This window comes from Ranitomeya variabilis, chromosome 6, assembly GCF_051348905.1.
Source record: "Ranitomeya variabilis isolate aRanVar5 chromosome 6, aRanVar5.hap1, whole genome shotgun sequence".
NCBI classification, from domain to species: domain Eukaryota; kingdom Metazoa; phylum Chordata; class Amphibia; order Anura; family Dendrobatidae; genus Ranitomeya; species Ranitomeya variabilis.
The window spans coordinates 7,718,245-7,734,477 of record NC_135237.1 but is presented as its reverse complement, the minus strand read 5'-3'; the positions used below and the strand labels follow the sequence as shown (position 1 = coordinate 7,734,477).

At 54.6% G+C, this 16,233-nt stretch overlaps 2 protein-coding genes across 5 annotated transcripts in view; one reads left to right on the top strand and one right to left on the bottom strand.

The window, feature by feature from the left end:
* Positions 1–4,450, bottom strand: part of MRPL55 (mitochondrial ribosomal protein L55) — a 45,878-nt gene extending 41,428 nt beyond the window's left edge. The window contains exons 1-2 of one of the 2 annotated variants that reach the window (XM_077267793.1): positions 4,307–4,450; positions 3,881–3,992 (exon numbers count right to left, since the gene is read on the bottom strand). In XM_077267793.1, coding sequence (XP_077123908.1) covers positions 3,881–3,966 — 86 coding nt within the window. In that variant the 5' untranslated portion in view covers positions 3,967–3,992; positions 4,307–4,450. The other variant, XM_077267792.1, reaches the window with a different exon arrangement.
* GUK1 (guanylate kinase 1) overlaps positions 4,440–16,233 on the top strand; it is a 39,034-nt gene continuing 27,240 nt past the window's right edge. Inside the window, exons 1-3 of one of the 3 annotated variants that reach the window (XM_077267789.1) lie at positions 4,478–4,616; positions 6,553–6,911; positions 15,337–15,450. In XM_077267789.1, the coding sequence (XP_077123904.1) occupies positions 6,836–6,911; positions 15,337–15,450 (190 nt within the window). In that variant the 5' untranslated portion in view covers positions 4,478–4,616; positions 6,553–6,835. Of the gene's footprint in view, positions 4,617–6,552; positions 6,912–15,336; positions 15,451–16,233 lie in introns of those variants that run through there. The other 2 variants (XM_077267790.1, XM_077267791.1) reach the window with 2 other exon arrangements.

The following is a 16,233-nucleotide window of genomic DNA, read 5'->3' as shown; positions in this document are numbered from 1 at the left end:
GACTGCACCAGCAGAATAGTGAGTGCAGCTCTGGGGTATAATACAGGATGTAACTCAGGATCAGTAATGTAATGTATGTACACAGTGACTGCACCAGCAGAATAGTGAGTGCAGCTCTGGGGTATAATACAGGATGTAACTCAGGATCAGTAATGTAATGTATGTACACAGTGACTGCACCAGCAGAATAGTGAGTGCAGCTCTGGAGTATAATACAGGATGTAACTGAGGATCAGTAATGTAATGTATGTACACAGTGACTGCACCAGCAGAATAGTGAGTGCAGCTCTGGGGTATAATACAGGATGTAACTCAGGATCAGTAATGTAATGTATGTACACAGTGACTGCACCAGCAGAATAGTGAGTGCAGCTCTGGAGTATAATACAGGATGTAACTCAGGATCAGTAATGTAATGTATGTACACAGTGACTGCACCAGCAGAATAGTGAGTGCAGCTCTGGAGTATAATACAGGAGGTAACTCAGGATCAGTAATGTAATGTATGTACACAGTGACTGCACCAGCAGAATAGTGAGTGCAGCTCTGGAGTATAATACAGGATGTAACTCAGGATCAGTAATGTAATGTATGTACACAGTGACTGCACCAGCAGAATAGTGAGCGCAGCTCTGGGGTATAATACAGGAGGTAACTCAGGATCAGTAATGTAATGTATGTACACAGTGACTGCTCCAGCAGAATAGTGAGTGCAGCTCTGGGGTATAATACAGGATGTAACTCAGGATCAGTAATGTAATGTATGTACACAGTGACTGCACCAGCAGAATAGTGAGCGCAGCTCTGGGGTAGAATACAGGAGGTAACTCCGGATCAGTAATGTAATGTATGTACACAGTGACTGCACCAGCAGAATAGTGAGTGCAGCTCTGGGGTATAATACAGGAGGTAACTCAGGATCAGTAATGTAATGTATGTACACAGTGACTGCACCAGCAGAATAGTGAGTGCAGCTCTGGGGTATAATACAGGAGGTAACTCAGGATCAGTAATGTAATGTATGTACACAGTGACTGCACCAGCAGAATAGTGAGCGCAGCTCTGGAGTATAATACAGGATGTAACTCAGGATCAGTAATGTAATGTATGTACACAGTGACTACACCAGCAGAATAGTGAGCGCAGCTCTGGAGTATAATACAGGATGTAACTCAGGATCAGTAATGTAATGTATGTACACAGTGACTGCACCAGCAGAATAGTGAGCGCAGCTCTGGAGTATAATACAGGATGTAACTCAGGATCAGTAATGTAATGTATGTACACAGTGACTGCACCAGCAGAATAGTGAGTGCAGCTCTGGGGTATAATACAGGATGTAACTGAGGATCAGTAATGTAATGTATGTACACAGTGACTGCACCAGCAGAATAGTGAGCGCAGCTCTGGGGTATAATACAGGATGTAACTCAGGATCAGTAATGTAATGTATGTACACAGTGACTGCACCAGCAGAATAGTGAGTGCAGCTCTGGGGTATAATACAGGAGGTAACTCAGGATCAGTAATGTAATGTATGTACACAGTGACTGCACCAGCAGAATAGTGAGTGCAGCTCTGGAGTATAATACAGGATGTAACTCAGGATCAGTAATGTAATGTATGTACACAGTGACTGCACCAGCAGAATAGTGAGTGCAGCTCTGGAGTATAATACAGGATGTAACTGAGGATCAGTAATGTAATGTATGTACACAGTGACTGCACCAGCAGAATAGTGAGTGCAGCTCTGGGGTATAATACAGGATGTAACTGAGGATCAGTAATGTAATGTATGTACACAGTGACTGCACCAGCAGAATAGTGAGCGCAGCTCTGGGGTATAATACAGGATGTAACTCAGGATCAGTAATGTAATGTATGTACACAGTGACTGCACCAGCAGAATAGTGAGTGCAGCTCTGGGGTATAATACAGGAGGTAACTCAGGATCAGTAATGTAATGTATGTACACAGTGACTGCACCAGCAGAATAGTGAGTGCAGCTCTGGAGTATAATACAGGATGTAACTCAGGATCAGTAATGTAATGTATGTACACCGTGACTGCACCACCAGAATAGTGAGTGCAGCTCTGGAGTATAATACAGGATGTAACTCAGGATCAGTAATGTATGTACACAGTGACTGCACCAGCAGAATAGTGAGTGCAGCTCTGGGGTATAATACAGGATGTAACTCAGGATCAGTAATGTAATGTATGTACACAGTGACTGCACCAGCAGAATAGTGAGTGCAGCTCTGGGGTATAATACAGGAGGTAACTCAGGATCAGTAATGTAATGTATGTACACAGTGACTGCACCAGCAGAATAGTGAGTGCAGCTCTGGGGTATAATACAGGATGTAACTCAGGATCAGTAATGTAATGTATGTACACAGTGACTGCACCAGCAGAATAGTGAGTGCAGCTCTGGAGTATAATACAGGATGTAACTGAGGATCAGTAATGTAATGTATGTACACAGTGACTGCACCAGCAGAATAGTGAGTGCAGCTCTGGGGTATAATACAGGATGTAACTCAGGATCAGTAATGTAATGTATGTACACAGTGACTGCACCAGCAGAATAGTGAGTGCAGCTCTGGAGTATAATACAGGATGTAACTCAGGATCAGTAATGTAATGTATGTACACAGTGACTGCACCAGCAGAATAGTGAGTGCAGCTCTGAGATATAATACAGGATGTAACTGAGGATCAGTAATGTAATGTATGTACACAGTGACTGCACCAGCAGAATAGTGAGTGCAGCTCTGGAGTATAATACAGGAGGTAACTCAGGATCAGTAATGTAATGTATGTACACAGTGACTGCACCAGCAGAATAGTGAGTGCAGCTCTGGAGTATAATACAGGATGTAACTCAGGATCAGTAATGTAATGTATGTACACAGTGACTGCACCAGCAGAATAGTGAGCGCAGCTCTGGGGTATAATACAGGAGGTAACTCAGGATCAGTAATGTAATGTATGTACACAGTGACTGCACCAGCAGAATAGTGAGTGCAGCTCTGGAGTATAATACAGGATGTAACTCAGGATCAGTAATGTAATGTATGTACACAGTGACTGCACCAGCAGAATAGTGAGTGCAGCTCTGGAGTATAATACAGGATGTAACTCAGGATCAGTAATGTAATGTATGTACACAGTGACTGCTCCAGCAGAATAGTGAGTGCAGCTCTGGGGTATAATACAGGATGTAACTCAGGATCAGTAATGTAATGTATGTACACAGTGACTGCACCAGCAGAATAGTGAGCGCAGCTCTGGGGTAGAATACAGGAGGTAACTCCGGATCAGTAATGTAATGTATGTACACAGTGACTGCACCAGCAGAATAGTGAGTGCAGCTCTGGGGTATAATACAGGAGGTAACTCAGGATCAGTAATGTAATGTATGTACACAGTGACTGCACCAGCAGAATAGTGAGTGCAGCTCTGGGGTATAATACAGGAGGTAACTCAGGATCAGTAATGTAATGTATGTACACAGTGACTGCACCAGCAGAATAGTGAGCGCAGCTCTGGAGTATAATACAGGATGTAACTCAGGATCAGTAATGTAATGTATGTACACAGTGACTACACCAGCAGAATAGTGAGCGCAGCTCTGGAGTATAATACAGGATGTAACTCAGGATCAGTAATGTAATGTATGTACACAGTGACTGCACCAGCAGAATAGTGAGCGCAGCTCTGGAGTATAATACAGGATGTAACTCAGGATCAGTAATGTAATGTATGTACACAGTGACTGCACCAGCAGAATAGTGAGTGCAGCTCTGGGGTATAATACCGGCTGTTCCTCACAGATGTGATAATTCTTGCATTTGCCGCTGATATCAGTGGTTACCGGAGGAGGGTGGCGGCGGGGCTCGTCCTCAGCAGTGCGGGGCTCGTCCTCAGCAGTGCGGGGCTCGTCCTCAGCAGTGCGGCCATCTTTGCTGTGCCCGGGGGTCGTCTCCCTGTGACAGGACGGCAGTGATCAGATACAGGAGCAGCGGGTGAGGGTGATCGGGGCAGGCAGCGGCTCCTCCGGCATCTGATAATCTGGACTCTCCCGGATCAGCAGACGAGGTGGCGGCTCCCGGGTCAGGGCGGGGTCACCTGCGATGATGACGTCATGTGACCTTCAGGAGCCGCTGCCATGGATGAATAATCCGGCAATGACACTACATGAAGACAATGAGAACTACAACTCCCAGCAGGCACTGCTCGCACCTTCGTGCTGAGACCTCTGGTTCTACAGTAACAAGAGAGACACGAGGCAGAAACTCACCGCAAGGAAAGTCACAGCGTCACACTGACGTCATCAGGGAGCGCCGCCGCCGCCGCCATGTTATTGAAGCCCTGAGGGCAGAAGGCTCCGTCATTACGGGCGACAGGTTGTGACGTCATCCTCTCTGCTCAAAGCGAAACTATCTCTACTGGCCGTTACTGTGGTGATAGGACACGCCCTTTAGCCTGTGCTGTTTGCGAGGACACGCCCCTTGCGGTATACCGCCGTCCACGTGGTCCCGCCCCTCAGTCCGGACTGACTGATGTGTCCATGAATCGCGGGAGGTTCCTGAGAGCCGCGGTGTCTGCAGGTGAGAAACCCCCGAGCCGGGAAATGGGGTGTCCCGGTGTGTGAGAGGTCCCCACCCCGTGGGACAATGGTCTGACCCACCAGCTGATAAAGTGGTCCAACCTCCCGCCACGTTTGGTCTACCCCACCCGAGTGTCAGGAGCTGCTCACCTAGAGGATGTGTGGTGGAGACGGGGGACGGGACAGAGATGGGGGACGGAGAGGGACAGACTGGGGACGGGAGGGACAGAGACGGGAGGGGGGACAGGACAGACGGGGGACGGAGAGGGGCAGGATAGAGACGAGGGACGGAGAGGGAAAGGACAGAGACAGGGGACGAAGGGGGACAGGACAGAGATGAGGGATGGAGGGGGATAGGACAGAGATGAGGATGTAGAGGGGGACCTGCACTGGCACAGGACAGAGATGGGGGACAGGACAGAGATGGGGACGTAGAGGGGGACCTGCACTAGGACAGGACAGAGATGGGGACAGGGCGATGACAGAGAGGGGGACGTAGAGGGGGACCTGCACTGGAACAGAACAGAGATGGGGACAGGACAGAGATGGGACGACGTAGAGGGGGACCTGCACTAGGACAGGACAGAGATGGGGACAGGGCGATGAGAGAGAGGGGGATGTAGAGGGGGACCTGCACTGGAACAGAACAGAGATGGGGACAGGACAGAGATGGGACGACGTAGAGGGGGACCTGCACTAGGACAGGACAGAGATGGGGACAGGGCGATGAGAGAGAGGGGGATGTAGAGGGGGACCTGCACTGGAACAGAACAGAGATGGGGACAGGACAGAGATGGGACGACGTAGAGGGGGACCTGCACTAGGACAGGACAGAGATGGCGACAGGGCGATGAGAGAGAGGGGGATGTAGAGGGGGACCTGCCCTGGAACAGAACAGAGATGGGGACAGGACAGAGATGGGACGACGTAGAGGGGGACCTGCACTAGGACAGGACAGAGATGGGGACAGGGCGATGAGAGAGAGGGGGACGTAGAGGGGGACCTGCACTGGGACAGGACAGAACGGTGACAGGGTGATGACAGAGATGGGGACGTAGAGGGGGACCTGCACTGGAACAGAACAGAGATGGGGACAGGACAGAGATGGGGACGTAGAGGGGGACCTGCACTAGGACAGGACAGAGATGGGGACAGGGCGATGACAGAGATGGGGACGTAGAGGGGGACCTGCACTGGAACAGAACAGAGATGGGGACAGGACAGAGATGGGGACGTAGAGGGGGACCTGCACTAGGACAGGACAGAGATGGGGACAGGGCGATGAGAGAGAGGGGGACGTAGAGGGGGACCTGCACTGGAACAGAACAGAGATGGGGACAGGACAGAGATGGGACGACGTAGAGGGGGACCTGCACTAGGACAGGACAGAGATGGGGACAGGGCGATGAGAGAGAGGGGGACGTAGAGGGGGACCTGCACTGGAACAGAACAGAGATGGGGGACAGGACAGAGATGGGGACGTAGAGGGGGACCTGCACTAGGACAGGACAGAGATGGGGACAGGGCGATGACAGAGAGGGGGACGTAGAGGGGGACCTGCACTGGAACAGAACAGAGATGGGGACAGGACAGAGATGGGACGACGTAGAGGGGGACCTGCACTAGGACAGGACAGAGATGGGGACAGGGCGATGAGAGAGAGGGGGACGTAGAGGGGGACCTGCACTGGGACAGGACAGAACGGTGACAGGGTGATGACAGAGATGGGGTGGAGACGTCCCTGATCTGTAGTTGTTTAGGCCGGAGACGCCATCTACCCTCTGGATTCTCCAGCCCGGAGTCTGAGCCTCGTGCAGGATTCCCGGTGCCTCCAGACAGTAGGCAGAGGAGACGTATAGAAGTGGTGAATGGTGGCGATCACAGGATGGAGACGTCACTGATCGCAGACGTGATCTCTGACTGTCTTCATCCCGTAGTCTGATCCTCGGCTGCTGACGAAGGTTCTGCTGCTGAATCTACAAATCATCAAGATCCGCCGCTGGCAGCTCCTGTGTAATCACCGACCAGTGACGTCCCCGTTGCGGCCATTTCTCGAGTCTTTTAGGAACCGTTATTCACCACAGCCCCCGGCTTCATGTTCCTCACACCACTGTGAGCAGCCATCTGCACATCAGCACGTCATTGTACAGCGCTGCAGAACCTGTCAGCCCCTCCAGCTCTGCTATAATCTCCGGGTGGTGGGTGTGTCTCTGAGGAGGAATGCAGATTGGCCGCCTCCACCCGGAGTCTCCGCTTATTCTCAGGTCAGCTACTGACGAGCACAGAAGGCAGACAGGTGATGACCGGCCCTCTCCTCCTCCTCTCTTTAATAGACCCCTGGGACCCTCTCCTCCTCTATAATAGACCCCGGGACCTCTCCTCCTCCTCTATAATAGACCCCGAGACCTCTCCTCTCTATAATAGACCCCCGGGACCTCTCCTCTCTATAATAGACCCCCGGGACCTCTCCTCCTCCTCTCTATAGTAGACCCCGGGACCTCTCCTCCTCCTCCTCCTCTCTATAATAGACCCCGACACCTCTCCTCCTCTCTATAATAGACCCCCGGGACCTCTCCTCCTCCTCTCTATAATAGACCCCGGGACCTCTCCTCCTCCTCCTCTCTATAATAGACCCCGGGACCTCTCCTCTTCCTCTCTATAATAGACCCCTGGGACCTCTCCTCCTCTATATAATAGACCCTGGGACCTCTCCTCTTCCTCTCTATAATAGACCCCTGGGACCTCTCCTCCTCCTCTCTATAATAGACCCTGAGACCTCTCCTCCTCTCTATAAAAGACCCCGAGACCTCTCCTCCTCCTCTCTATAAAAGATCCCTGGGACCTCTCCTCTCTATAATAGACCCCCAGGACCTCTCCTCCTCTCTATAATAGACCCCGGGACCTCTCCTCCTCCTCCTCTCTATAATAGACCCCGGGACCTCTCCTCCTCCTCTCTATAATAGACCCCGGGACCTCTCCTCCTCCTCTATATAATAGACCCCGGGACCTCTCCTCCTCCTCTCTATAATAGACCCCCGGGACCTCTCCTCCTCTCTATAATAGACCCCGGGACCTCTCCTCCTCCTCTCTATAATAGACCCCGGGACCTCTCCTCCTCCTCTCTATAATAGACCCCGAGACCTCTCCTCCTCCTCTCTATAATAGACCCCGGGACCTCTCCTCCTCTATATAATAGACCCCGGGACCTCTCCTCCTCCTCTCTATAATAGACCCCGGGACCTCTCCTCCTCTCTATAATAGACCCCGGGACCTCTCCTCCTCCTCTCTATAATAGACCCCGAGACCTCTCCTCCTCCTCTCTATAATAGACCCCGGGACCTCTCCTCCTCCTCTCTATAATAGACACCAGGACCTCTCCTCCTCCTCTCTATAATAGACCCCGGGACCTCTCCTCCTCTCTATAATAGACCCCGAGACCTCTCCTCCTCCTCTCTATAATAGACCCCGAGACCTCCCCTCCTCCTCCTCTCTATAATAGACCCCGGGACCTCTCCTCCTCCTCCTCTATATAATAGACCCCGGGACCTCTCCTCCTCCTCTCTATAATAGACCCCGGGACCTCTCCTCCTCCTCTCTATAATAGACCCCCAGGACATCTTCTCCTCTCTGTAATAGACCCCCGGGACCTCCTCCTCTCTATAATAGACCCCTGGGACCTCTTCTCCTCCTCTCTATAATAGACCCCTGGGACCTCTCCTCCTCCTCCTCTCTATAATAGACCCCGGGACCTCTCCTCTCTATAATAGACCCCGGGACCTCTCCTCCTCTATATAATAGACCCCAGGACCTCTCCTCCTCCTCTCTATAATAGACCCCGGGACCTCTCCTCCTCTCTATAATAGACCCCGGGACCTCTCCTCCTCCTCTCTATAATAGACCCCGGGACCTCTCCTCCTCCTCTCTATAATAGACCCCCAGGACATCTTCTCCTCTCTGTAATAGACCCCCGGGACCTCCTCCTCTCTATAATAGACCCCTGGGACCTCTTCTCCTCCTCTCTATAATAGACCCCTGGGACCTCTCCTCCTCCTCCTCTCTATAATAGACCCCGGGACCTCTCCTCCTCTCTATAATAGACCCCGGGACCTCTCCTCCTCTCTATAATAGACCCCGGGACCTCTCCTCCTCTATATAATAGACCCCGGGACCTCTCCTCCTCCTCTCTATAATAGACCCCGAGACCTCTCCTCCTCCTCTCTATAATAGACCCCGGGACCTCTCCTCCTCCTCCTCTATATAATAGACCCCGGGACCTCTCCTCCTCTCTATAATAGACCCCGGGACCTCTCCTCCTCTCTATAATAGACCCCGGGACCTCTCCTCCTCCTCTCTATAATAGACCCCGGGACCTCTCCTCCTCCTCTCTATAATAGACCCCCAGGACATCTTCTCCTCTCTGTAATAGACCCCCGGGACCTCCTCCTCTCTATAATAGACCCCTGGGACCTCTTCTCCTCCTCTCTATAATAGACCCCTGGGACCTCTCCTCCTCCTCCTCTCTATAATAGACCCCGGGACCTCTCCTCCTCTCTATAATAGACCCCGGGACCTCTCCTCCTCCTCTCTATAATAGACCCCGGGACCTCTTCTCTCTATAATAGACCCCCGGGACCTCTCCTCCTCCTCTCTATAAAATATCCCTGGGACCTCTCCTCCTCTCTATAATAGACCCCGGGACCTCTCCTCCTCCTCTCTATAATAGACCCCCGGGACCTCTCCTCCTCATCTCCTCTGTATAATAGACCCCCGGACCTCTCCTCCTCCTCCCCTCTGTATAATAGACCCCCGGACCTCTCCTCCTCCTCCCCTCTGTCTAATAGATCCCCGGGACCTCTCCTCCTCCTCCCCTCTGTATAATAGACCCCTGGGACCTCTCCTCCTCCTCTCTGTAATAGACCCTCGTGACCTCTCCTCCCCTCTGTATAATAGACCCTCGGGACCTCTCCTCCTCCTCCCCTCTGTATAATAGACCCCCGGGACCTCTCCTCCTCCTCCCTTCTGTATAATAGACGCCCGGGACCTCTCCTCCTCCTCCTCCCTTCTGTATAATAGACCCCCGGGACCTCTCCTCCTCCTCTCCTCTATAATAGACCCCCGGGACCTCTCCTCCTCATGCCCTCTGTATAATAGACCCCTGAGACCTCTCCTCCTCCTCCCCTCTGTATAATAGACCCCGGGACCTCTCCTCCTCCTCCTCCTCCTCCTCTATAATAGACCCCCGGGACCTCTCCTCCTCATCTCCTCTGTATAATAGACCCCCGGACCTCTCCTCCTCCTCCCCTCTGTATAATAGACCCCCGGACCTCTCCTCCTCCTCCCCTCTGTCTAATAGATCCCCGGGACCTCTCCTCCTCCTCCCCTCTGTATAATAGACCCCTGGGACCTCTCCTCCTCCTCTCTGTAATAGACCCTCGTGACCTCTCCTCCCCTCTGTATAATAGACCCTCGGGACCTCTCCTCCTCCTCCCCTCTGTATAATAGACCCCCGGGACCTCTCCTCCTCCTCCCTTCTGTATAATAGACGCCCGGGACCTCTCCTCCTCCTCCTCCCTTCTGTATAATAGACCCCCGGGACCTCTCCTCCTCCTCTCCTCTATAATAGACCCCCGGGACCTCTCCTCCTCATGCCCTCTGTATAATAGACCCCTGAGACCTCTCCTCCTCCTCCCCTCTGTATAATAGACCCCCGGGACCTCTCCTTCTCCTCCCCTCTGTTTAATAGACACCCGGGACCTCTCCTCCCCTCTGTATAATAGACCCCGGGACCTCTCCTCCTCCTCTCTATAATAGACCCCTGGGACCTCTCCTCATCTCCTCTGTATAATAGACCCCCGGACCTTTCCTCCTCCTCCCCTCTGTATAATAGACCCCCGGGACCTCTCCTCCTCCTCCCCTCTGTATAATAGACCCCCGGGACCTCTCCTCCTCCTCTCTTCTGTATAATAGACCCCCGGGACCTCTCCTCCTCCTCCCCTCTGTATAATAGACCCCCGGGACCTCTCCTCCTCCTCCCTTCTGTATAATAGACCCCCGGGACCTCTCCTCCTCCTCCCTTCTGTATAATAGACCCCCGGGACCTCTCCTCCTCCTCCTCCCTTCTGTATAATAGACCCCCGGGACCTCTCCTCCTCTCTTCTGTATAATAGACCCCCGGGACCTCTCCTCCTCCTCTCTATAATAGACCCCGGGACCTCTCCTCCTCCTCTCTATAATAGACCCCGGGACCTCTCCTCCTCTCTATAATAGACCCCGGGACCTCTCCTCCTCTCTATAATTGACCCCGGGACCTCTCCTCCTCCTCCTTTCTATAATAGACCCCGGGACCTCTCCTCCTCCTCTCTATAATAGACCCCAGGACCTCTCCTCCTCTCTATAATAGACCCCGGGTCCTCTCCTCCTCTCTATAATAGACCCCAGATCCTCTCCTCCTCTCTATAATAGACCCCCGGACCTCTCCTCCTCCTCCCCTCTGTATAATAGACCCCCGGGACCTCTCCTCCTCCTCCTCCCCTCTGTATAATAGACCCCTGGGACCTCTCCTCCTCCTCCTCTCTATAAAAGACCCCGGGACCTCTCCTCCTCCTCTCTATAATAGACCCCGGGACCTCTTCTCTCTATAATAGACCCCCGGGACCTCTCCTCCTCCTCTCTATAAAATATCCCTGGGACCTCTCCTCCTCTCTATAATAGACCCCGGGACCTCTCCTCCTCCTCTCTATAATAGACCCCCGGGACCTCTCCTCCTCATCTCCTCTGTATAATAGACCCCCGGACCTCTCCTCCTCCTCCCCTCTGTATAATAGACCCCCGGACCTCTCCTCCTCCTCCCCTCTGTCTAATAGATCCCCGGGACCTCTCCTCCTCCTCCCCTCTGTATAATAGACCCCTGGGACCTCTCCTCCTCCTCTCTGTAATAGACCCTCGTGACCTCTCCTCCCCTCTGTATAATAGACCCTCGGGACCTCTCCTCCTCCTCCCCTCTGTATAATAGACCCCTGGGACCTCTCCTCCTCCTCCTCCCTTCTGTTTAATAGACGCCCGGGACCTCTCCTCCTCCTCCTCCCTTCTGTATTATAGACCCCCGGGAACTCTCCTCCTCCTCTCCTCTATAATAGACCCCCGTGACCTCTCCTCCTCATGCCCTCTGTATAATAGACCCCCTGAGACCTCTCCTCCTCCTCCCCTCTGTATAATAGACCCCCGGGACCTCTCCTCCTCCTCCCCTCTGTATAATAGACCCCCGGGACCTCTCCTCCTCCTCCCCTCTGTTTAATAGACACCCGGGACCTCTCCTCGCCTCTCTATAATAGACCCCGGGACCTCTCCTCCTCCTCTCTATAATAGACCCCCGGGACCTCTCCTCCTCTCTATAATAGACCCCTGGGACCTCTCCTCATCTCCTCTGTATAATAGACCCCCGGACCTTTCCTCCTCCTCCCCTCTGTATAATAGACCCCCGGGACCTCTCCTCTTCCTCCCTTCTGTATAATAGACGCCCGGGACCTCTCCTCCTCCTCCTCTCTTCTGTATAATAGACCCCCGGGACCTCTCCTCCTCCTCCCTTCTGTATAATAGACCCCCGGGACCTCTCCTCCTCCCTTCTGTATAATAGACCCCCGGGACCTCTCCTCCTCCTCCCTTCTGTATAATAGACCCCCGGGACCTCTCCTCCTCCTCCCTTCTGTATAATAGACCCCCGGGACCTCTCCTCCTCCTCCCTTCTGTATAATAGACCCCCGGGACCTATCCTCCTCCTCCCTTCTGTATAATAGACCCCCGGGACCTCTCCTCCTCCTCCCCTCTGTATAATAGACCCCCGGGAACGGTCCTTCTCATCCCCTCTGTATAATGGATCCAAGGGACCTCTCCTCCTCCTCTCTGTAATAGACCCCCGGGACCTCTCCTCCTCTGTATAATAGACCCCCGGGACCTCTCCTCTTCCTCCCTTCTGTATAATAGACGCCCGGGACCTCTCCTCCTCCTCTCTTCTGTATAATAGACCCCCAGGACCTCTCCTCCTCCTCCCCTCTGTATAATAGACCCCCGGGACCTCTCCTCCTCCTCTCTTCTGTATAATAGACCCCCGGGACCTCTCCTCCTCCTCCCCTCTGTATAATAGACCCCTGGGACCTCTCCTCATCCCCTCTGTCTAATAGACCCCCGGGACTTCTCCTCCTCCTCCCCTCTGCATAATAGACCCCCGGGACCTCTCCTCCTCCTCCCTTCTGTATAATAGACCCCCGGGACCTCTCCTCCTCCTCCCCTCTGTATAATAGACCCCCGGGACCTCTCCTCCTCCTCTCTTCTGTATAATAGACCCCCGGGACCTCTCCTCCTCCTCCCCTCTGTATAATAGACCCCCGGGACCTCTCCTCCTCCTCCCTTCTGTATAATAGACCCCCGGGACCTCTCCTCCTCCTCTCTTCTGTATAATAGACCCCCGGGACCTCTCTTCCTCCTCCCTTCTGTATAATAGACCCCCGGGACCTCTCCTCCCCTCTGTATAATAGACCCCCGGGACCTCTCCTCCTCCTCCCTTCTGTAAAATAGACCCCCGGGACCTCTCCTCCTCCTCCTCCCTTCTGTATAATAGACCCCCGGGACCTCTCCTCCTCCTCCCTTCTGTATAATAGACCCCCGGGACCTCTCCTCCTCCTCCCCTCTGTATAATAGACCCCCGGGAACGCTCCTCCTCCCCTCTGTATAATAGACCCCTGAGACCTCTCCTCCTCCACTCTGTATAATAGATCCCCGGGAACGCTCCTCCTCCTCCCCTCTGTATAATAGACCCCTGAGACCTCTCCTCCTCCTCCACTCTGTATAATAGACCCCTGGGACCTCTCCTCCTCCTCCCTTCTGTATAATAGACGCCCGGGACCTCTCCTCCTCCTCCTCCCTTCTGTGTAATAGACCCCCGGGACCTCTCCTCCTCCTCCCTTCTGTATAATAGACCCTCGGGACCTCTCCTCCTCTCCTCTATAATAGACCCCTGGGACTTCTCCTCCTCATGCCCTCTGTATAATAGACCCCTGAGACCTCTCCTCCTCCTCCCCTCTGTATAATAGACCCCCGGGACCTCTCCTCCTCCTCCCCTCTGTATAATAGACCCCCGGGACCTCTCCTCCTCCTCCCCTCTGTATAATAGACCCCCGGGACCTCTCCTTCTCCTCCCCTCTGTTTAATAGACACCCGGGACCTCTCCTCCTCCTCCCCTCTGTATAATAGACCCCTGGGACCTCTCCTCCTCCTCTCTGTAATAGACCCTTGGGACCTCTCCTCCTCCTCCCCTCTGTATAATAGACCCCCGGGACCTCTCCTCCTCCTCCCTTCTGTATAATAGACCCCCGGGACCTCTCCTCCTCCTCCCTTCTGTATAATAGACCCCCGGGACCTCTCCTCCTCCTCCCTTCTGTATAATAGACCCCCGGGACCTCTCCTCCTCCTCCCCTCTGTATAATAGACCCCCGGGACCTCTCCTCCTCCTCCCCTCTGTATAATAGACCCCCGGGACCTCTCCTCCTCCTCCCCTCTGTATAATAGACCCCCGGGACCTCTCCTCCTCCTCCCCTCTGTATAATAGACCCCCGGGACCTCTCCTCCTCCTCCCCTCTGTATAATAGACCCCCGGGACCTCTCCTCCTCCTCCCCTCTGTATAATAGACCCCTGGGACCTCTCCTCCTCCTCTCTGTAATAGACCCTTGGGACCTCTCCTCCTCCTCCCCTCTGTATAATAGACCCCCGGGACCTCTCCTCCTCCTCCCTTCTGTATAATAGACCCCCGGGACCTCTCCTCCTCCTCCCTTCTGTATAATAGACCCCCGGGACCTCTCCTCCTCCTCCCTTCTGTATAATAGACCCCCGGGACCTCTCCTCCTCCTCCCTTCTGTATAATAGACCCCCGGGACCTCTCCTCCTCCTCCCTTCTGTATAATAGACCCCCGGGACCTCTCCTCCTCCTCCCTTCTGTATAATAGACGCCCGGGACCTCTCCTCCTCCTCCCCTCTGTATAATAGACCCCCGGGACCTCTCCTCCTCCTCCCCTCTGTATAATAGACCCCCGGGACCTCTCCTCCTCCTCCCCTCTGTATAATAGACCCCTGGGACCTCTCCTCCTCCTCCCCTCTGTATAATAGACCCCCGGGACCTCTCCTCCTCCTCCCCTCTGTATAATAGACCCCTGGGACCTCTCCTCCTCCTCTCTGTAATAGACCCTTGGGACCTCTCCTCCTCCTCCCCTCTGTATAATAGACCCCCGGGACCTCTCCTCCTCCTCTCTTCTGTATAATAGACCCCCGGGACCTCTCCTCCTCCTCCCTTCTGTATAATAGACCCCCGGGACCTCTCCTCCTCCTCCCTTCTGTATAATAGACCCCCGGGACCTCTCCTCCTCCTCCCTTCTGTATAATAGACCCCCGGGACCTCTCCTCCTCCTCCCTTCTGTATAATAGAGCCCCGGGACCTCTCCTCCTCCTCCCTTCTGTATAATAGACCCCCGGGACCTCTCCTCCTCCTCCCCTCTGTATAATAGACCCCCGGGACCTCTCCTCCTCCTCCCCTCTGTAAAATAGACCCCTGGGAGCTCTGCCATATTTCGGGCCTCTTACTGGTTTTGTGGCCGCCCCGTCCTGTCTGTCGGCCATTGCTGCTTCCTTGTCCTCCCGTCTTCTCTGTGGCGCTGACTGATTTGTCTTCCCGCAGTGATGGCCGGACCCCGGCCCGTGGTGCTGACCGGACCCTCCGGTGCAGGAAAGAGCACGCTCCTCAAGAGATTACTGAAGGACTATGAGGGCGTGTTCGGGTTCTCCGTGTCCCGTAAGTACCTGGACGCCATGATGGAGATGTCTGACTATGGGGCGGACGGCTGACTATGGGGCGGACGGCTGACTATGGGGCGGACGGCTGACTATGGGGCGGACGGCTGACTATGGGGCGGACGGCTGACTATGGGGCGGACGGCTGACTATGGGGCGGACGGCTGACTATGGGGCGGACGGCTGACTATGGGGCGGACGGCTGACTATGGGGCGGACGGCTGACTATGGGGCGGACGGCTGGCTATGGGGCGGACGGCTGGCTATGGGGCGGACGGCTGGCTATGGGGCGGACGGCTGGCTATGGGGCGGACGGCTGGCTATGGGGCGGACGGCTGGCTATGGGGCGGACGGCTGGCTATGGGGCGGACGGCTGGCTATGGGGCGGACGGCTGGCTATGGGGCGGACGGCTGGCTATGGGGCGGACGGCTGGCTATGGGGCGGACGGCTGGCTATGGGGCGGACGGCTGGCTATGGGGCGGACGGCTGGCTATGGGGCGGACGGCTGGCTATGGGGCGGACGGCTGGCTATGGGGCGGACGGCTGGCTATGGGGCGGACGGCTGGCTATGGGGCGGACGGCTGGCTATGGGGCGGACGGCTGGCTATGGGGCGGACGGCTGGCTATGGGGCGGACGGCTGGCTATGGGGCGGACGGCTGGCTATGGGGCGGACGGCTGGCTATGGGGCGGACGGCTGGCTATGGGGCGGACGGCTGGCTATGGGGCGGACGGCTGGCTATGGGGCGGACGGCTGGCTATGGGGCGGACGGCTGGCTATGGGG